The 22,712-nt window shown below is 46.0% G+C and overlaps 1 protein-coding gene across 2 annotated transcripts in view; it reads right to left on the bottom strand.

The window, feature by feature from the left end:
• Positions 1-22,712, bottom strand: part of LOC143287544 (uncharacterized) — an 85,257-nt gene that overhangs the window by 48,902 nt on the left and 13,643 nt on the right. For both annotated transcript variants that reach the window (XM_076595602.1, XM_076595601.1), the window contains exons 2-7: positions 14,811-15,020; positions 13,692-13,863; positions 6,317-6,423; positions 5,136-5,330; positions 3,687-4,249; positions 368-466 (exon numbers count right to left, since the gene is read on the bottom strand). In XM_076595602.1, the coding sequence (XP_076451717.1) occupies positions 368-466; positions 3,687-4,249; positions 5,136-5,330; positions 6,317-6,423; positions 13,692-13,863; positions 14,811-15,018 (1,344 nt within the window). In that variant the 5' untranslated portion in view covers positions 15,019-15,020. The remainder of the gene's footprint in view (positions 1-367; positions 467-3,686; positions 4,250-5,135; positions 5,331-6,316; positions 6,424-13,691; positions 13,864-14,810; positions 15,021-22,712) is intronic.

Genomic DNA, 22,712 nt, shown 5'->3' with positions numbered 1-22,712 from the left:
TGGTGTCAAATATTGTGATAACTGTGATTATGCATGTTTTAGGTATTGTGATGTATGATATGTATTTTGAGTGTTATGTTGTGCGTTATGTTGTGCGTGATGTGTATGTGTGTGTACGTTCATAAATAACTGTTAGTGTTTGTTTGGATATTTGTGCAGGGCGTCATGTATGAAAGTTGCCTTTTAATGTTTAGATGCATGTTTTGCACGTCGATTTTTATATTGTGCATGGCAACTGAACATGTTTTATAGAGAGAAACGCTAAATAATTAAGATTTTCTATCTTTCTATTTTTTCTTATGATCACCTTCATATTATGATGATGATTATTATTATTCGTAAAAGTAGTAATAGTAGTATAGTTTACCTTGATGAGGGCCAGAGGATTGAACATGTAGACTGTGGACCCAAAGCGAACCATGACACCGGTGTTCACCTCTGTCACTCTGCCCTTCTGGCTCACCATCTGGGAAACCACCACACCACTGTAATGATGATTATTGTGATCATGATGACAACGATAACAGCGTCAACAACAGTATAAATAATAACAACAACAAAAGGAAGAAGAATGGTTTTTGTGTCCCAGATTTCGGGACATTTTGCTTCATATATTTTGATGATGATAAACAATGACAGGGGTGATGACGATGCTTAACAAGGAGGTCCAGTTAGGTTTAAGGACCACCTGATGATCACCAAAATTTGTACGTACTTCCAGTGTGTTTACCGAAACGTACGCGAACTTGTTATTATGATCAAGTCGCTATTTCATAGTCAGCAACTAGCTGGCCACCCACACAGCTATCCAACTTACAAATAAACGACTAACTGATCGAAGTTCAGCTGTCACCCTCCTCAACGAACCAGCTGATTTCCCAACATTGTTTCTATCCATCAATCCCTCACTTATTTCTACTAATTCGTTATTGTCTCTAAGTATGCCCATCTCCCACTTCAACCCTTCTGTCTGGGAGGGTCTATCTATGCGTCTGTCCGTTTGTATCGTCTGCCTATGGGTGGGTTATGGCAAAAACTTGTTTATGAAGGCGTGAACGGTAAAATTTTGCGTGTGACAATGAATATGTATGATAGGATCAAGTCGTGTGTGTTTTTAAATGGTGAAAAATCTGATTTCTTTAGCATTTGTAAGGGTGTACGACAAGGAGAAAATCTCTCGCCTTTGCTTTTTTCTGTATCTCAATGAATTTTGTACAAAACTATATAAAAAAATAAAATAAAATAAAAAAGATTTATGAACAGGCTCAAAAAGCTGCTTTCGTTACTTCAGTCAACCAGAAATCAAGATTTACCTTTACATATCGTTCTGGACATATACCAGTCTATGATTGTTCCTATTTTGTTGTATGGTGCAGAAATACCGGGTTATGAAAATGCAGATATACTTGAAAAATTAGAATTGAAATTTTTGAAACGCTTGTTCAAACTGAACAGGAATACTATGACCCAAATTGTTTATGGTGAAACTGGTATTTATCCAATTAGTGTGTTAGTGAAAATGAGATCAGTTCGATTTTGGACCAGCTTAGTGATATTAAACACAGAAAAATATTCTGAGAAAATATATTTGATATTACTTGATTCATATCGAAATGGTATTTATTCTTCAAAATGGATGAGTCACATTAGACAAATTTTAATAGAAACAGGGTATGACTGTGTTTGGGATGCTCGATTCCTCTTAGAGTGGGAATCTTTCTGCAAGAATGTCAACATTGCTTTGAGAGATATTTTTCAAAATCTATGGAGACATGCTCTAGAGGCGAGTAGTAAATGTTCGTTTTATCGAAATTTCAAAAGTGGATTTGGTAGAGAAAAATATGTCAAATGCCAGATAATTACGTTATCAGCTTCTTCAGATTTCGAAGTAGTAACCAAAAGCTGGAAATAGAAACAGGGAGACACAAAGGCATACCACGAGAGTTACGGCTTTGTAAGGTTTGTTACATGTCTGTGATTGGGGATGAATTTCATTTAATAATGGAATGTCCCAGTTATGATCAGTTACGAAATAGATATGTTCCTAAAAAAATATTTGTCTCCAAAATTGGTTTTTAATTTTTTGTAATATGCTCAGTAGTAGTAGTAGGCCTCCTTCGGTCATGGCTGACCATGGATTGAGTATATCCGACCTAATGTCTAATTGGGCTGTCTGCTTGGACCAAGCAGTGTCGCCTGAGACAGTAGAGAACGATGCGAGACCGATGTCGCAGCGGTCACATGTGTAAGCTGATGCTGGTCTGTTGGCTGCCGTCCATTTTCTGCGAGCTCGCTTTTCTGCTGCAGCAGCTGACAGTTTGTCCTCACTAATCCGTAGCTGATTCTTGAGAGTGCTTCTCCATCTGTTGCGGTCATCTGCAAGGTATTCCCAGGACTCAGTGTTGATCTCAAGCGCCTTCATGTCACGTTTGCAAACGTCTTTGTATCTCGGCTGTGGGCGGCCGATGCTTCTCTGCCCCGTGGCGAGCTCTCCATAAAGGATGTCTTTTGTGATGCGACCATCTTCCATGCGGCGAACGTGGCCCAGCCAGCGCAGCCGACGCTGTCTCAGCATGGTATACGTGGTCGGGAGGCCAGCGCGAGTCAGGACTTCGGTGTCTGTCACTTTGTCTTGCCAGGAGATGCCGAGTATGCGCCGTAGGCTTCTCAGGTGGAAGGTATTGAACCTCACTGCCACACAGTAAGGTGCTGAGGACGCAGGCGTTGTATACAGCCATCTTTGTCTTCATGGTCAGCTTGGGATTTGTCCACACTCTTTGTGTGAGGCGGGCTAGCGTTGCGGCTGCCTTCTCGATCCTCTTGTCGACCTCGGTGTCAAGTGAGAGGTTGTCGGTGATGGTGTGGATGGATAGACGGATATAAGCCTGGGCAATGTAATATGGAAGACAGGCTGTTGCCCATGCAGCTTGTCCTCCCTCTCCACCTCAAAGGAGGCAAAAAATTCATTTTCGCTGTAAGTAAGATGATTAGATTTGCAAATGCTGCCTAGCTACACTTTTGGAGTTAAAAGACATTTGTGTTTTTTTCAACTTTTGTGTGACATTGTTGTGTATTTGGAAATGTTTTTTCTGGGCATGAAAACATTATTTTGCAGTAATCCTCCATACTCCAATAGGAGTGAAAGGATAATTAAAACTTGTGACTGTCTACCCACCAGTTCATCCTAACTCCGATCAGTGCAGTCAGCAGTGATGGCAGATAAGAGAGTTCAGAGGATCCATCCCCTCTCTCCCTTCCCAGGAAGGAAGGTGGCAGAATGGTTAAGGCGGTCATCTGCCAATACTGAGTCCGTGGTGGTCTGGGTTCGAATTCCGCTCTCGCCCTTTCTCCCAAGTTTGGAAAATCAAACTGAGCGTCTAGTCATTCCGATGAGACGATAAACCGAGGTCCCGCACTTGGCGCACTGAAAAAGAACCCATGGCAACGAGAATGTTGTCCTCTGGCAAAAATTATGGCGAAGAAATCCACTCTGATAGGTACCCAAATATGCATGCATGCACTCAAGGCCTGCCTGACTAAGCGCGCTGGGCTATGCTGCTGGTCAGGCATCTGCCTAGCAGATGTCGTGTAGCGTATATGGATTTGGCCGAACGTAGTGACGCCTCGTTGAAAAACTGAAACCGAAACCTTCCCCATCTGACCCCGTACCCCTCTCCACCCCTCACCTTGATCATCTTCTCCGACACTCCACCATAGTCGTCCTGCAGGTCCCTCAGCGTGTTCTCATTCACCCCCACCACCACCTCATCCCCCACCACCAACTTTTCAGCCATCTCCTCCTCCTCCTCCACCTCCCACCCTTCCTTCTCCACCGCTTCCTGTTCGGCTTGAGTGATCTCCCTAACACTGTTTCCGCCAGAAGCGACAAAACCGTCGTCATCTTGGCTTGGAAAGGTTGTTGGTGTTATTGTTGATGGTGGTGACGGCGGTGGTAGTGGTTGCGTTTGCTGCGCTGAATCGGACGGTTGCGAGATTTGGCTGTCTAATTCTCCAGGTTTGCTGTCACGCAGAGGGAGGGGTGGTGGTGGGACACTTCTGTTGGAAGAGGAGGTGGCTGATGAAGAGGTGGCGGTGGTGGGGACGGTGTCTGGGGAAGATGTAGTCGCTGTAGCCGATAACGTTGTTGCTATTGTTGTTCTGTCGGTGGATGGCGGTATTGTTGGGGACGGTGGCGTAGGCGAAGTGAAAGCGTCCTCAGGGGCCAGGGGATAGGGCAGTTTGGAGGCATCTGGACAGATGAAATGAACAGTGATGAAGCAAAACAACAACAACAAAAACAAAAAAAACAAAAAAAAAACCACACAAAAAAACCCCAAAAAAACAAAACAAAACAAACAAACAAACAGAAAATAATAAAAGAAAATTTAAAAAAAGAAAAAAAGTGTGAATGATCACCGAGTCGATGCAAGGCAAAAAAACGTTAGATTTTGTTTTTTTCCTGCTTAGAACAATATCAGTCGGCTCCTGTCTCTCCTTATTTACTCTTCCTCCACCAAAGCACACACACACACACACACACACACACACACACACACACACACACACACACACACACACACACACACACACTCACACACATACATACATACATTCACCTAACCACAAAAAAACGCCAAAATCAGTAGCAACAAACATTTCCAACCCATCCTAATCTTCTTCTACACTGCCTTTCCACACTTCTTCTCAGCGTTCTCTCTCCCCTAATATATTCAACGAAGCGTTTGTGTTCACATCACTGGGCTTCAATCCAGTGTGAAGAAGACAAGACGAATCAACTGCAGTGAAAAAATCACAAAAAACACCCAATACCCCCAAAACAACAAAAAACCAAAACAACAAAAAAGATAAAAGAAAACACAAGGAAGGTCAGAAACCAATGTAAAAGCCTCAAACTACCCACCTTCTGGGTTACCCACGGGGGTCATTCAGACGGGAGGAAAGGGGGGGGGGGGGGCGGTTAAATCCATTTTGGGGTAAGGGATCAGTTCTGGCCAGCTGAAGTTTATCCCAGGGTGTCATTCGAAGCCAGTTTGATTTGATCCTGAGGTAAAATCTAACAGGGTGAGGTTAGGAACCATGCTGGAACCGACCAAACAAAACTTAACGGTACTGACCAAGCCATGGGAGGTGATCCCGGTAATAGAAGGGCCCCACGTCCTCCTCCACACACGTCAGGTCCACGTTGCCACGGAAACCCAGACGGTAACTGTTGATTTTCCCTCCACGCCACTGCACGCGCACCAAGTTGCGAGAGGAGTCGGGGGCCACGTTTTCGAAGGCAAGCACCTCCCCAACCGACCCTGGGCCTCCTGCGTGTGTGTGGTACACTTACTCGCTTAACCAGCTGATAGATATATAGACGGATCTCTCTCTCTCTCTCTCTCTCTCTCTATCTATCTATCTATCTATCTATATATATATATATATATATATATATATATATATATATATATGTGTGTGTGTGTGTGTGTGTGTGTGTAGATCGATAAATAAATAAATGAATGATGATAACAACAATGACAATTACAAGCTGACCAAAATGACTTTTAGTAGTACCTGTAGTAGTAGTAGCAGCAGCAACAGCAACAACTAACAACAACAACAACACCAGCAGTAAGAAAAAGAAATAATAATCAATATATTAAAAAAAAAAATTAATGCAGACTGTGCTTATTCCCACCAGACAGGAAACTCGTGGCGTTTTTCAACAGAAGTTCAATATGCATATTTCTACATTCAGTACCATATGCCGTACACAAAGCCCTCCCAACATACACTCACAGACACAATCACAAGCTGCATAAGTTCAAGAAGCACATTAGTCAATAGAATGGTCGACATAACGAAAGACGTATGTTTTGAGTGACTTTTTAAACTGAACTGAACTAGATCTTAAAATGTTTCACGTGAATCTACGTATATATATCTAACTCCGATATGGGTACGACTGGACATGAGTTCATTTTACTGGAATAAACCTAATTTACAGATAAGTTCACTTCGAAGAAGTATTTGAATGCAAAAACGTTTTTCATTTCTGCCTTTGTTGAAAGCAGGGGGCTTGGGCTAGGGGGAGCGTTTGAAAGTGGGAATTTCAGGGATGATCTCCTTTTTTATGCAAGAAAGACACTGCTCTGTCGACCCAACTGCTAAGTTCCTGTGTTATCCATATTAACATAGTAAGAGAATTTAACAACAACAACAACAACAAAAAAGCAACAAACAAACAAAGAAAAACAGCTTAGCCTCTAAGTGTTCAGGACATACATTCGTTCCGTCCATGACCTTGACCTACCGTCCTGGTTCCCCCAGGCCCAGTCACGACCCCGAGTGACCTTTGCCCCGGGAAACGTACCCATGGTCCTCATCCGCACACTGACCTTCCGCTTCTTTACTGCTTCTCTGAGACACAAACATTTCCACAATGAAACTTCATAACATTCACCCCAATGAAACTTCACACCATTTCCCACACTGAAACTTCACAACACACACACACACACACACACACACACACACACACACACACACATACACACACACACACTTAACACAATCCCCAACACTGAAAGTTTACGCTTTCCCCACCACAGCAATCACCATCGCCAAGACACTTCACATCATTCCCCCACCACAACCTCCATGACACTTCACACCACCCCTACCACAACCTCCATGACACTTCACACCATTCCCCCACCACAACCTCCATGACACTTCATACCATTCCCCCACCACAACCTCCATGACACTTCATACCATTCCCCCACCACAACACCCATGACACTTCACACCATTCCCCCACCACAACCTCCATGACACTTCATACCATTCCCCCACCACAACACCCATGACACTTCATACCATTCCCCCACCACAACCTCCATGACACTTCACACCACCCCTACCACAACCTCCATGACACTTCACACCATTCCCCCACCACAACACCCATGACACTTCATACCATTCCCCCACCACAACCTCCATGACACTTCACACCATTCCCCCACCACAACACCCATGACACTTCACACCATTCCCCCACCACAACACCCATGACACTTCACACCATTCCCCCACCACAACACCCATGACACTTCACACCATTTCCCCCACCACAACCTCCATGACACTTCACACCACCCCCACCACAACCTCCATGACACTTCACACCATTCCCCCACCACAACCTCCATGACACTTCACACCATTTCCCCACCACAACCTCCATGACACTTCACACCACCCCCACCACAACACCCATGACACTTCACACCATTTCCCCACCACAACCTCCATGACACTTCACACCATTCCCCCACCACAACCTCCATGACACTTCATACCATTCCCCCACCACAACACCCATGACACTTCACACCATTCCCCCACCACAACACCCATGACACTTCATACCATTCCCCCACCACAACACCCATGACACTTCACACCATTGCCCCACCACAACACCCATGACACTTCACACCATCCCCCCCCCCCACAACACCCATGACACTTCACACCATTCCCCCACAACCTCCATGACACTTCACACCACCCCCACCACAACACCCATGACACTTCATACCATTCCCCCACCACAACCTCCATGACACTTCACACCATTCCCCCACCACAACCTCCATGACATTTCATACCATTTCCCCACCACAACCTCCATGATACTTCACACCATTGCCCCACCACAACCTCCATGACACTTCATACCATTCCCCCACCACAACACCCATGACACTTCATACCATTCCCCCACCACAACCTCCATGACACTTCATACCATTCCCCCACCACAACCTCCATGACACTTCACACCATTCCCCCACCACAACTCCATGACACTTCATACCATTCCCCCACCACAATACCCATGACATTTCATACCATTCCCCCACCACAACCTCCATGACACTTCACACCATTCCCCCACCACAACTCCATGACACTTCATACCATTCCCCCACCACAACACCCATGACACTTCACACCATTCCCCCACCACAACACCCATGACACTTCACACCATTTCCACCACCACAACACCCATGACACTTCACACCATTCCCCCACCACAACCTCCATGACACTTCACACCATTTCCCCACCACAACCTCCATGACACTTCATACCATTCCCCCACCACAATACCCATGACACTTCATACCATTCCCCCACCACAACACCCATGACACTTCACACCATTCCCCCACCACAACACCCATGACACTTCACACCATTTCCCCACAACCTCCATGACAAGTCACACCACCCCCACCACAACACCCATGACACTTCATACCATTCCCCCACCACAACCTCCATGACACTTCAAACCACCCCCACCACAACCTCCATGACACTTCACACCATTTCCCCACCACAACCTCCATGACACTTCATACCATTCCCCCACCACAACCTCCATGACACTTCATACCATTCCCCCACCACAACACCCATGACACTTCATACCATTCCCCCACCACAACCTCCATGACACTTCATACCATTCCCCCACCACAACCTCCATGACACTTCATACCATTCCCCCACCACAACACCCATGACACTTCATACCATTCCCCCACCACAACCTCCATGACACTTCATACCATTCCCCCACCACTACCTCCATGACACTTCACACCATTTCCCCACCACTACACCCATGACACTTCATACCATTCCCCCACCACAACCTCCATGACATTTCATACCATTCCACCACCACAACACCCATGACACTTCACACCATTCCCCCACCACAACACCCATGACACTTCACACCATTTCCCCACCACAACTCCATGACACTTCACACCATTCCCCCACCACAATACCCATGACACTTCATAATATTCCCCCACCACAAACTCCATGACACTTCATACCATTTCCCCACCACAACACCCATGACACTTCACACCATTCCCCCACCACAACCTCCATGACACTTCACACCACCCCCACCACAACACCCATGACACTTCACACTATTCCCCCACCACAACCTCCATGACACTTCATACCATTTCCCCCACCACAATCTCCATGACACTTCATACCATTCCCCCACCACAATCTCCATGACATTTCATACCATTCCCCCACCACAACCTCCATGACACTTCATACCATTCTCCACCACAACCTCCATGACACTTCATACCATTTCCCCACCACAATCTCCATGACACTTCACACCATTTCCCCCAGTGAAACTTCACCCACCCCCGCCCTCCATTAAAACTTAATAACATTTCCCCCTCTAAAACTTCACATCCCCACCCCCACTGAAATTTCACACCATTCCCCTTTTCCCACCAACACTAAATCTTCACAGCACTCCCTGCCCTCCTCCATTTAAAATTTCACGCCACCCCAGCCACCAACTGAAACTTCACATCAACCCCCACACTGACGCTTCACGACGTTCCCCCCAACCCAATAAAACTTCTAACCATCGCCCACCCCACTGAAACTTCACAGCATCACACCTCCCCTCCAAATAAAACGTCAAATCCACCACCACCTTTTTCCCGCACTTAAAACCTCACACCGTTCCCACACACAGACACAGACACACTCACACTCAACACCATCCCCCAACACTGAAACTTCACACGATTCCCCCACCCCAATCCCCATGACACTTCACACTGTTTCCCCCCTCCCGATTAAAACTTAACAACATCTCCCCACTAAAACTTCACCCGATCCCCCAACCACCTGCCATTAAAACTTCACAATACCTCCCCTCACCCCCTCCCAAATAAACGTTTATCCCCGGAATTCCCACTGACACTTCACACCATTTTCCGACTGAAATTTCGAAGCATTCCCCCTCTCCCACCCCCACCAAACTTAAGAGCACTCCCCCCCTCTCCAACTAAAACTTCAGGCCACACCCCCTCCCAACTGAAACTTCACACCAGCTCCCCCACCACCACCCCACCCCTCCACACACACACTGGCACTTCACACCATTCCTACCTACCCACTGACACCTCACACTAACCCCCACTGACACTTCACATTAACCACCACTGACACTTCATGCCATCTCCCCAATGACACGTCATACCATCTCCCCACTGACACTTCACACAAACACCCACTGACACTTCACACTATCCCTCACTGACACTTCATGCCAACTCCCCACTGACACTTCACGGTATCTGCCCACTGACACTTCACACTAAAACCCACTGACACTTCACACTAACCCACACTAACACTTCATACCATCTCCCCACTGACACTTCACACTAACGCCCACTGACACTTCACACTACCCCCCACTGACACTTCATGCCATCTCCCCACTGACACATTAAACTAACCCCCACTGACACTTCACACCATCCTCACACTGACACTTCATGCCATCTCCCCACTGCCACTTCACACTAACCTTCACTGACACTTCATGCCATCTCCCAACTGACACTTCACACTATCCCCCACTGACACTTCATGCCATTTCTCCACTGACACTTCACACTAACCCTCACTGACACTTCACACTAACCCCCCTAACACTCACTGACACTTCACACTAACCCCCACTGACGCTTCACGCCATCCCCCCACTAACACTTCACACTAACCCCCACTGACACTTTACGCCATCCCCCCACTGACACTTCACGCCATCCCCCCACTAACACTTCACACTAACCCTCACTGACACTTCCCACTAAACCCCACTGACACTCCATGCCATCTCCCCATTGATACTTCACACTACCCCCCACTGACACTTCACGCCATCCCCCCACTGACACTTCACACTAACCCTCACTGACACTTCACACTACCCCCCACTGACACTCCATGCCATCTCCCCATTGATACTTCACACTACCCCCCACTGACACTTCATGCCATCTCCCCACTGACACTTCATGCCATCTCACCATTGACACTTCACACTAACCCCCACTGACACTTCACGCCATCCCCCCACTGACACTTCACGCCATCCCCCCACTAACACTTCACACTAACCCTCACTGACACTTCACACTAAACCCCACTGACACTCCATGCCCTCTCCCCACTGACACTTCACACTAACGCCCACTGACACTTCACACTACCCCCCACTGACACTTCATGCCATCTCCCCACTGACACTTCACACTACCCCCCACTGACACTTCATGCCATCTCCCCACTGACACTTCACACTAACCCTCACTGACACTTCACACTAACCCTCACTGACACTTCCCACTAAACCCCACTGACACTCCATGCCATCTCCCCATTGATACTTCACACTACCCCCCACTGACACTTCATGCCATCTCCCCACTGACACTTCATGCCATCTCACCATTGACACTTCACACTAACCCCCACTGACACTCCATGCCACCTCACCATTGACACTTCACACTAACCCTCACTGACACTTCCCACTAAATCCCACTGACACTCCATGCCATATCACCACTGACACTTCACACTAACCCCCACTGACACTTCACACTACCCCCCACTGACACTTCATGCCATCTCCCCACTGACGCTTCACACTAACCCCCACTGACACTCCATGCCATCTCCCCACTGACACTTCATGCCATCTCACCATTGACACTTCACACTAACCACCACTGACACTTCATGCCATCTCCCCACTGACACTTCACACTAACGCCCACTGACACTTCACACTAGCCCCCACTGACACTTCATGCCTTCTTCCCACAGACACTTCACACTAACCCAACTGACACTTCATGCCATCCCCCCACTGCCACTTCATACTAACCCCCACAGACACTTCACGCCATCTCCCCACCAACACTTTACACTAACCCCCACTGACACTCCACACTAACCCCCACTGACACATCATGCCATTTCCCCACTGACACTTCATGCCATCTCCCCATTGACACTTGACAGTAACCCTCACTGACACTTCACACTAACCCCTACTAACACTTCATGCCATCTCCCCATTGACACTTCAAGCCATGCCCCCACTGACACTTCACACTAACGCCAACTGACACTTCACGCCATTCCCCCACTGACACTTCACGCCATCCCCCCCAATGAAACTTCATGCCATCTCCACACTGACACTTCACACTAACCCTCACTGACATTTCATGCCATCTCCCCATTGACACTTGACAGTAACCCTCACTGACACTTCACACTAACCCCTACTAACACTTCATGCCATCTGCCCACTGACACTTCATGCCATCTCCCCACTGACACTTCACACTAATCAACACTGATATTTCACACTATCCCCACTGACACTTCACACAAATCCCTACTGACACTTCAAACAATCCCCTCAGTGACACTTCACATTAATCCCAACTGACACTTCACGCCATCCCCCCACTGACACTTCATGCCATCTCCCCACTGACACTTCACACTAACCCCGACTGACACTTCACACTAACCCCCACTGACGCTTCATGCCATCCCCCCACTGACACTTCACGCCATCTCCCCACTGACACTTCACACTAACCCCCACTGACACTTCATGCCATCTCCCCACTGACACTTCACACTAACCCCCACTGACACTTCATGCCATCTCCCCACTGACACTTCACGCCATCTCCCCACTGACACTTCACACTAACCCCCACTGACGCTTCATGCCATCCCCCCACTCACGCTTCATGCCATCCCCCCACTGAAACTTCACACCACCACCACTGGAACTTCACCCCACCCCCACTGAAACTTCACACCACCACCACTAAAAAAAACTTCACACCACCACCACTGAAACTTCGCAACCTGCCCCCCACCCCAGCACCCCACCCCACCACTGAAACTTCACAACCCCCATCACCAGCACCAGCACTGAAACTTCACCCCACCCCCACTGAAACTTCACACTCCCCCACTGAAACTTCACACCACCACCACTGAAACTTCGCAACCCCCCCCCCCCTCCACCACCACCACCACTGAAACTTCGCAACCCCCATCCCCACCACCACCACTGGAATTTCCCCCCCCCCCCCCGGGTCCCCCCCCGCCCCCCCCCCCCCCCCCCCCCCCCCCCCCGCCAGCTGCCCCCCGCACCCCCTCCCCTAATAAAACTTCATTTTCTCACTGAAACTTGACAACATTCTTCCACTTAAACTTTATACTATTTTCCACACCATTCCACCAACTCAACACCATTTCTCCACTGACATCTCACACACACCCCGCACCCCCCGAATCTTAACACACAGTCAGTTCTGATAAGCACGGAAAATGCATATTCTTTAGCTAATTCTATAAATTACTTATACAAACTTGGTAAAAGCATATTCATCAAGCTCTACACACAACTCACACATAACTTGGTAAAAGTATCTTCAGCGAGTTCAAAAGAATTCCACCGCTTACACAACTCGTAAAAAAATAAGAGGGTGGTGGTGTTGAAAAAAAAGAGAAAAAAAAACCCAACCAACAAACAAAAACGGATCAGAAATGGGGAAAAAAAAAGAAAAAGAGATGAAAAAATAATGCACACAAAAAAAGAATTAAAAAAACCCAAACAACAACAACCTCCAACTCCACATCCACACCCTAAACAACAACAAACAAAAACAAGCAAGCACGCAAACAAACAAACAAATAAACAACAACAAATCACGTACCCTTCACTTTTGTAGTGGTCGATACGCAGAAACCTATGACGAATGTCATGCTTGTCATCGCCGTAGCAGAGAGGGCACATGTCACAGTGGCTGCAGTCTTCACACCTCCACAGACAGCCGAAGATGTTCGTTTCTCCACAACCCGCACACGTCGTATTCGGATGGCGAACACCTGGGTGTGTGCAACATTCATCTGGATAGTCAGGGTCTTCGGATTCTGTGTGTGTGTGTGTGTGTGTGTGTGTGTGTGTGTGCGCGCGCGCGCGCGCGCGCGCGTGCGTGCGTGTGTGTGCGTGTGCGCTGTGTTGTGTTGTATGTGTATGTGCGTGCGCACGCAGGTGTGTGTGTGTGTGTGCGCGCGCGCGCACAAGCGTGCGTCTGTATGTTTGTGCACGTGTGTGTGTGTGTGTTTGAGTGCGTGCGCTCACGTGTGTGTGTGTGTGTGTGTGTGTGTGTGTGTGTGTGTGTGTGTGTGTGTGTGTTGTTTATGTGTGAATAGAATAGAAAGGAATATTTTTGTTGTCAACCTTAAGGTTAAACATTACAAACATAATTAAACATAGACATGAGCACATTAAGAAAACGAACATAAATAAACAAATTTTGCCAGCCCTGGCTGTAATTCTTTTAGTAGGATTAATTCATTAGGCTTTGCATCTGGACGACAAATATCGATTAGAAATCTGTTTCTATAAATTTTGTATTTTACACAATTGTCTAAAAGGTGAATCTCGTCTTCTAAACTGTCACAGGTATCACACAGTCTTTGCTCTTTCGGTGCATTTTTACACACCTTCCCTGTTCGATTTGTAGGCTAAATCATATGCGCTGATTCGTAACATTGTCAATACTTTTCTGTGTTGTATATTTGCTGTATTTCTTTACATATAGTTCAATCTTATAATTTGTAGCAGCGTTCTTGTAAAATTATAATCTACATGACCTGTTTTGTTTCTGTTTCCAAAAACAGAATCAGATAGACAGGAACAGCGACAGAGACAATCAAGCGAACTTTATGCTTACCTGTTTGACTTTTTTAAATCAGCAGTTATACAAGGTTAAAGTACTACTACTACTGATTTAATAATCATCATAATAAAACGTTATAAACACAATCACCTGCTGGCGCAGAGTCGAAAACCCTCAGGTCGAATTTCCCGTCAGTTCCCGCTTTGCACGTGCTCTCCTGACCTTTGTCCCACGCCACGTGCAGCAGGCCGTTTCTCAGCGACCGGGTCACGGTCCCCAGGTGCCCCTCCCCCCCGTCCGTGTCCCCCTGGTCCCAATGGGGACCCCGCATCACGCGGATACCCTCCAGGCCTGTCATGTCTGTAGAGTCGAAAGCCCTCAGGTCGAGAGCCGTGTTTATAACGACTTCTCCCCTGATTAAGGTCAACTGACTTTGTGGTTAAGAATTAAATCAGTTAGTTTTTACGTTGATTTAACGAGCAATAAAACGTTAACATTTTCTGTGTAATATAACATAAATGTAACGTTTGTCGCATACAAAAGTAACGTCAGCACCTGATCTGGGAAGTTGTCCGGTACTGGGGTTTTTACCAAAGTTCCGGTTCAAAGGCGGTTTGGTTGTTGTTTTGTTTTGATTTATTTGTTTCAGAGCGTAAATGAGCACAGCATTGCTAGAGCTTGATCGAGGAGGGCGGGCGAGTGGGTGAAGAGGGGATTGTAGAGGAGGAATCGGAAAGAAGGAATAGGAGAAACAGAAAGGTGATGAAGATGAGGTGGAGGAGGGGGAGGGGGCAGAAAAAAGTGGGGCTGTGGAGGATAGGAAAGGAGGAAGATAAGAAGATAGGTGACGAGAGAGAGAGACAGACAGACAGACAGAGGAAAAGATATATATATATATATATATATATATATATATATATATATATATATATATATACAGACAGACAGAGGAAAAGAGAGAGAGTGGGAGGTAGTTTGTGGTGGAAGAGAAAATTTTAATAAGAGAATGGGGAATAGAAAGTATGTGTAGGTGGAGAGAGAAAGGCCTTGTGGAGGCAGAACGAAAGAGAGGAGAGTGGGACCGAGTTCTGGTTGGAGAGGAGAAAGAAAAAAGGAGGAAGAGGAGAACGCGAAGGAAGAAGGGAAAGAACAGAATGTCGGAGAAGGACGAAGTGAGAAGAGAAGAGAGGAAGAGGTTGTGGAACAAGAGGATAAAAAAAAAAGAGGAATTCAGAGGTTGAGAAGAAGGGAAGGGTGAAGATGGGAGGAAAAATGATGGCAAAGGGGGAGAGTAGAGGAGAAGAGGGGAGAGGAAGGGAGGGGGGAGGAGGAAGGGGCGGAAGGCCAGTGACGAAGAGGAGTCAATTATGGTGCCGCGAAAGAGGAAGAGCAGAAGAGTAAACCACGTAGTTTGCGCAGCATCCCTGATACTGGCACAAACAACAACACACACAAAACAAGGGGGAGGGGGGAGGGGGGCGCACGCACACACACACACACACACACGAGGACACGTCATCAACATGGCGAAGGAAAGCAGCAGTTGAATTTGAGGGCTGCGTGCATTACGAAGTTTGATGTAAAAATGACAAAAACAAGACGTACGCGATCAACATCTTGCTGCGTTTTATCTCGATGCAGAATAAAAACTCTAAAGAAAATGAAAAAGGAGAACCAAGTGGAAAGAACGACAAAGAAAAACTCTGCACCGTTCGGCGTCCTGTTACCAGTAGTAACCCTGACTACGATGTAGACTGCCACCTGAAAAGAGAAACTGAACTGAAAGAAGTCACACTATCTCTCTGCCAAAAAATCGACTCTCTTGAAAAAATCGTGACTGACCAGGCACAAGTGCTGAATGATTTGTCAGCAAAATTCAACCGCACAAAGGGAGCCTCTCAGTCCAAGCAGCTGGTGACCTCAGCGACACAGACACCATCTCCGTCTGCTTCAACTGCCTCCCCTCTGCCCACTACCTATGCAGAGGCTGCCAAACAACACCGAACTGCTTCCACTTCATTGAGTCCAACCACCCAAACCAAAACATGGTCAGTTAGTAAAATAAATCAAGAGTGGGCCCCAAGAACAAACTAGGAACAGCAGTGTGACGCAAAAAACTGGCGTCAACATCTAACGTCAAACCCCGAGCCGCCAACACACAAAAGAATTTGAACCTTCCCACTGTAGCAATTCTACAGGATCAAATTCTGAACGGCCTTAATAACAGTCGCCTTGACCTGTCGTATGGGTTTCACGTAGAAAAACAAAAAACATACAATGTTAGCGACATTCCAAAGTCACTGAATGCAATTCAAAACCTTGAGAAAGTAGATTCCGTAGTTGTCCACTGCGGAATCAATGACATAAAAGACGCTGACCCGGAACAAGCCAGCAAAACCACGGCGGACAACATAAAAAATGTCTTAGCTTTGTCCCCAACATCAAACAAAGTTGCCATTAGCAAAATCGCTCCCGTGAGAGACGCTAACATCCAGGCAAAACGGGAAATGTTCAATGCAATGACTTTCGCAAAATTATATGAAGAATCCAATGTGTCATTCATATGGCATAAAAACCTAAAAACCCAATACAATAATTTCAAAGACCACTTGCATCCAAATTTATAAGGTTCGCGTATCATGGCCAGAAACATCGGCAGACATCTGCACTCCTTGTTCTGGGATCATCCAAGAAGAAAACGTCGTTTCAACAACAAAAACGTTAATATGGATTCACCGCCATTTTTGCAAAACTCGCCAATTAATTCATCAGGTCCAGCTGATTTTCCACTATTTAATTTTCTAAGTGCTAACAATACTTCTTCCCTGGAAATTGGTCTGTTTATAACTTCATTTGCTCCATCTTCTACTGCTTCATCTATTGCATCATCTTCATCTAAATCATCTGCTTCTTTTTCGAGTACATTTCTAAAATGATCGCACCACTGGTCTACAGATATCTTATTCTGTGGCTGATACTTTTTTCAAGAGACTTTATTTATTGTTTCCGAAAACATCTTCTGGCATGTTATTGAATTTACCAATTCATTTAGAAGTGATTCATTGTATTCTTTCTTTTTCCTAACGATCATGTTTTTGTATTCTCTTCTTGCAATGCAAAATGTTACTCTATCATCTTTATCTTAAGTGTGTTTCAATTTTCTAAAAAGTCTTCGCACCTTACGTCTAGTTATTCTTCATTCCAGGTCAAACTATTCTTTTCGTAACTCTTTTGTAATAGGGACCCTTTTCTTCATGTACATTGCCTGGTCTTTAACAATTTGGTTAAACTTAATCAATACTAAATTAACGTCTAACTCAATCAAGTCTGATTCAATATATATTTCTTCTTTTACTTTTCTCGAATTCATTGAGTCAAAAAAGGTTTGTGCATGTAATGTACTCCATCTATAGTTATCAATGAACTGTTGCTCATTCACATTAACAGGATATCTGGTAGACGTGCAAGTAGCCTGCCAGTCAAAGGACAACAAAAGAGGGAGATGATCTGATTCTATCCTGTCCAGAATGTCAAGTGTCAAAACGTCACGAACATGTTCAAAAAAAGTTACAGAAGCCAGGTAATAATCGTTCACACTGCTACCTTGATCAGATATGTATGTGTAACGACCATTTTGGGCGCTATTACATAGGCCATTTAAAATGCACGATCCCAAAGCAGTGGTCATATCTAATAATTTCTTTCCATAAGAATTTAATACTGTACCATGAGATTTTCTTCCAATATGGTTTTCATCATCCTTTCCATAGTTTTTATGTTGTCTGTTTTCATCATAAACGTTGGGCAAATAATCAGAAGTCTTTGCGTTCAAATCACCACAAAGTGTCATATCAGTATCATCAAATACACACAACTTGTCTACAATATTATCCTCAGACATAATTATTCCATTATCAATATCATAATTAGAATAGTATGGCGAATTTTCAGGAGGTATATACACACATACAAATAATACATCTTTTGGAAAATGGAAAAAAATGTTTCTCTAGCACGAAATACATGCAAAAATCACTCTCGTCATCCACCTGACGAACATAAGGAACTAACTCATTCCGCAGAAGGCAAATTATTCCTCCAGATCGTCGTCTATCCGTGCTGCCTCAACTTGACTGCTGGTTTTATAAACAATCTGTGTTCTTTAAATAAAATGGACTGAAACTTATCAACAAATGTCTCAACTAGACAAACAAAATCAAAAGATGAAACAACCTCAACAAAATCTGGGTCATCAAGTTTTGACATGATGCCACATACATTCCAGTGAAGAAAAAACCCAAAAAATCCAAATTTCCCGAAAGTGTGGTGTTCAGACCGTCATCACCCACCTCCCCAGTCCCGTTCACATAATCATCACAACTTTCATCACCACTCTCATTCATCCTCTCATTACTGTTCCCTCCTCCTCTCTCTCCCACACCTTCCCTCGCGGTACAAAATGCACTGTTATGTTTTTTCTCATTACTTTTATCCGCACTCACAAACTCATCATCACTGTCCACATAACTTCTGACGCATTCGTCACTTGTAATATGTCTTCACAACAGTTATCAAGCGTATTTGAACAGAACAAATTTAAACGTACTGGAGAGAACTTCACGTGAGCTGCAAAACATTTATCTTCATCATCAAGAACACGTGGTTTTTCACTCACAACACACACGTCAACACACATGTAGACCTCATCGGGTAATCCCAGAAAGAGTTCATCATGCCGTGAAGTTCCATTTGGCCTCATGTGATTCACGTGCTCTTTGAAAGCTGCAGCACACACCGGACTGTCACTGGCCAGGTCACCATGTTCCCCACCCTCCCTGTTGGCAACAAGTTCACTGTCATCTGACACAGGTGTCATGGTTGGCCTGTTGCCAGCCAACGCTCTGTCCCGAGTTTCACACACAAAATCTACACCTGGTGCTAGGCTTAAACTTGACCCTCTTTTAGACATGTCTTCCATCAAAATCGGTATTTTTGCAAAAGGGTTAGAGGACAAAACACAGAATGGTTCACTGGGCCGGCCGAAACCCTACGTGGCTTCTTTCAGTCATAAATAGTACAGTGTCTAAATAGACAAAGGTCGCAGACAAAAATCATAGGAAGCAGTCGGTTGGTCTGATGCAGAATGCTCAAAAAAACAAAAAGACCTTCCAAGTGAAGCAGCTTATAAACGTAAGGATACTCCACAAACACGACATCAACTACCCTGAACACAGTTACTTCCCTGCATCACGAAAACAGCAGCAAGCACACGTGTGGAATGCACCAATTATGACTACATTCTTTTTTCTTTTCTTTTTTTTTTTCTTTTTTTTTTTAGGAGATGACAATTCATCTTCCCAGTGCTGAGAAACAGAAAGGCCTAGCCGTATATAAAATTTCGAGAACCACAAAAAGAAAAATAACAGAACAAACACATATTTTGCTCAGTGTGACAATTCCCCCGCCTCAAGATTTAGAACAGTATGTTTTAAATCAACAAACAAAACCTCACACTGAGCAGGATTTACAAACCAGGACCTGCACCAACACGAATTAGGATCTCACAACCGACTCAGATAATCAGCCACCACATTTTCCCTGCCGGGAATCGCCTGGACCTTGAACTGAAAAGGTTGCAGTTGAAGAGCCCAGCGAGTGACTCTTCCACTCGCCGACTTCATCTTGTCCAGAAATTGCACGGGTGAATGGTCTGTCTGAACGATGAATGGGGTCCCATAAAGGTAGGACTGAAACTTCTGAATCCCGCATACCACTGCCAAACATTCTTTCTCAACAATTGGATAGTTCTTTTCAGCTGAGCTCAGCTTCCTGCTGGCACAAGTCACAGGGTATACTCCATCTTCATGCTGCTGACACAGCACCGCACCCAGACCCACATCAGATGCGTCAGTTTGCAGCACAAACGTCTTCCCTGACACGGGCAGGCGACAGATAGGGGCATTACAAAACTGACGTTTCAAGGTCTGGAAAGCCTTCTCACAACTTTCGTCCCACGGTACCCAATATGGCACGGAGGCCTTGGTGAGGTCAGTCAAAGGTTTGGCAATGTTGGCAAATCGGGGAACAAACCACCGATAATAGCCTACCAAGCCCAGAAAGCTGCGAATCTGCTTCTTGGTTGATGGTCTGGGAGCTTCCCTGATTCGTTCCATCTTGTCTTGTTGTGGTTTAATTTGTCCTTCCCCAATGCAATGGCCAAGGTAAACAACTTTACATCCTCTGAGTTCACATTAGCTGGGCGGGCAGACAAGGAGCACTCCTGTAGTCGTCGAAGAACTCTTTCCAGCACTCTCAAATGTTGCTGCTCGTCAACGGTGGACACAATCACGTCGTCTATGAAGTTGTCCACATCGTCAGTTTGAAGAGGCTGGAGAAGTTTTCTCATCATTCTCGTGAACACAGCCCCAGCTGTGCACAAGCCAAACGGTATTACTTTCCACTAGAAGTGGCCCTCTAGCATAGAGAATGCCGTTTTGGGGCGATCGTCCACAGCCATAGGTATCTGCCAGTACCCCTTCACCAAGTCAATCTTGCTGAAAATTCTCTTCTCCCCCAGCTTGGCAAACAGGTACTCAACATCTGGCAAGGGCTCTGCATCAAACTCAGTTATCTTATTAAGGCGGCTGAAATCGATGCAAAATCTGATTTTTCCACCTTTCTTCTTGACAAGCACAATGGGTGAGCAGTATGGCGAGACTGACGGTTCAATGACGCCCATCTGAAGCATCGACTTTACCTGCTCCTGTACGGTCTCTCGCTGTGCAAATGGCACCGGATAAGGACGTACCCTCACGGGTACTTGAGTCGTCAACTTCAGGCTGCATGACCCTAGGTTAGTACAGGAAGGGACATCCGTCAGAACTGACGTATACCGTTTAGTCAGCTGACGCAGCTGGCCCTCAAACTGGGAATCCGTTGTCAGGATCTTCACATTTTCAGGCCCCTCCAAGGCCTCAAGGGGAATAGTGGGCATATCTTTGCTCATCAAAGGTGTGACCTCCTCCTCCAATCTTTCCTGAATGACCAGTGAACACAAACCTACTGGCTTCTTTGGTTGCATTTGAGGGTTCCTTTCAATGAACTTCTTCAACAGGTTCGCATGGTAAAGCTTGTCTTTTCCCTTAACATTCAGTTTGCTGTCGGCTTCTCCAACACGCTCCAACACAGTGTATGGCCCCTGCCATGACATGTCCAGCTTGTTTGCCTTGGTAGGTTGGAGTACCAGAAGTCTTGATCCAGGCTCCAAGATCCTTGTCTTGGCTTTTGCGTCGAAATGACGTTTGTACCTTGCCGATGCTTTTTCCAAGCTTTCTTGGGCAACTGCACAGGATTCAGCGATTTTGTTCCCTAGTGTAACAACATATTCCGCAGCCGTCCGTAGCTCCTGGCGCTCTGGCTGAACCCACAGGTCCTTCAACACTTTCATAGGTCCATGCACCTTCCGCCCATACAGCAGCTCAAAAGGAGAAAAACCAGTGCTCTCTTGCGGCACCTCGTGATAGGCGAACAATAGTGCAGGTATCCACCTATCCCATTCCTGTGGTTTCTCCTGGGCCAGGCGACGCAGCATCCTCTTTAGAGTCCCGTTGAAACGTTTGACGAGCCCATTACATTGTGCATGGTATGGGGTTGTATGCAGCCCTCTGATAGACAGCAGCCTGTAGACCTCCTTCATCACTTGTCCAACAAACTGTGAGCCATGGTTGGTCAAGACTGTCTCGGGAATCCCTGTCTGCGTCTACATGTTGAAAGCTGCTTCAGCAACAGCCCCTGCCGTGATCTGGCGAAGAGGAACAGCTTCAGGGTAACGTGTTGCGAAATCCACCATGACTAAGACGTACCTGTAGCCATTTCTTGATGCTGGAACAACTGGTCCAATGATGTCCAAAGCAACACGTTCAAAAGGTTCCTTAAAAAAGGGCATCCTAACCAAAGGCACCTTGGGCACTCCTCCCTTGTCAACAGTCCTCTGACACTGTAAACAGGACTGACAATATCAACGAATGTCGTCACACATGCCAGGCCAGTAAA

The sequence above is a fragment of the Babylonia areolata genome, chromosome 11 (assembly GCF_041734735.1).
Source record: "Babylonia areolata isolate BAREFJ2019XMU chromosome 11, ASM4173473v1, whole genome shotgun sequence".
In the NCBI taxonomy this organism is placed as follows: Eukaryota; Metazoa; Mollusca; class Gastropoda; order Neogastropoda; family Buccinidae; genus Babylonia; species Babylonia areolata.
This window is presented reverse-complemented; position numbering and strand designations above follow the sequence as displayed.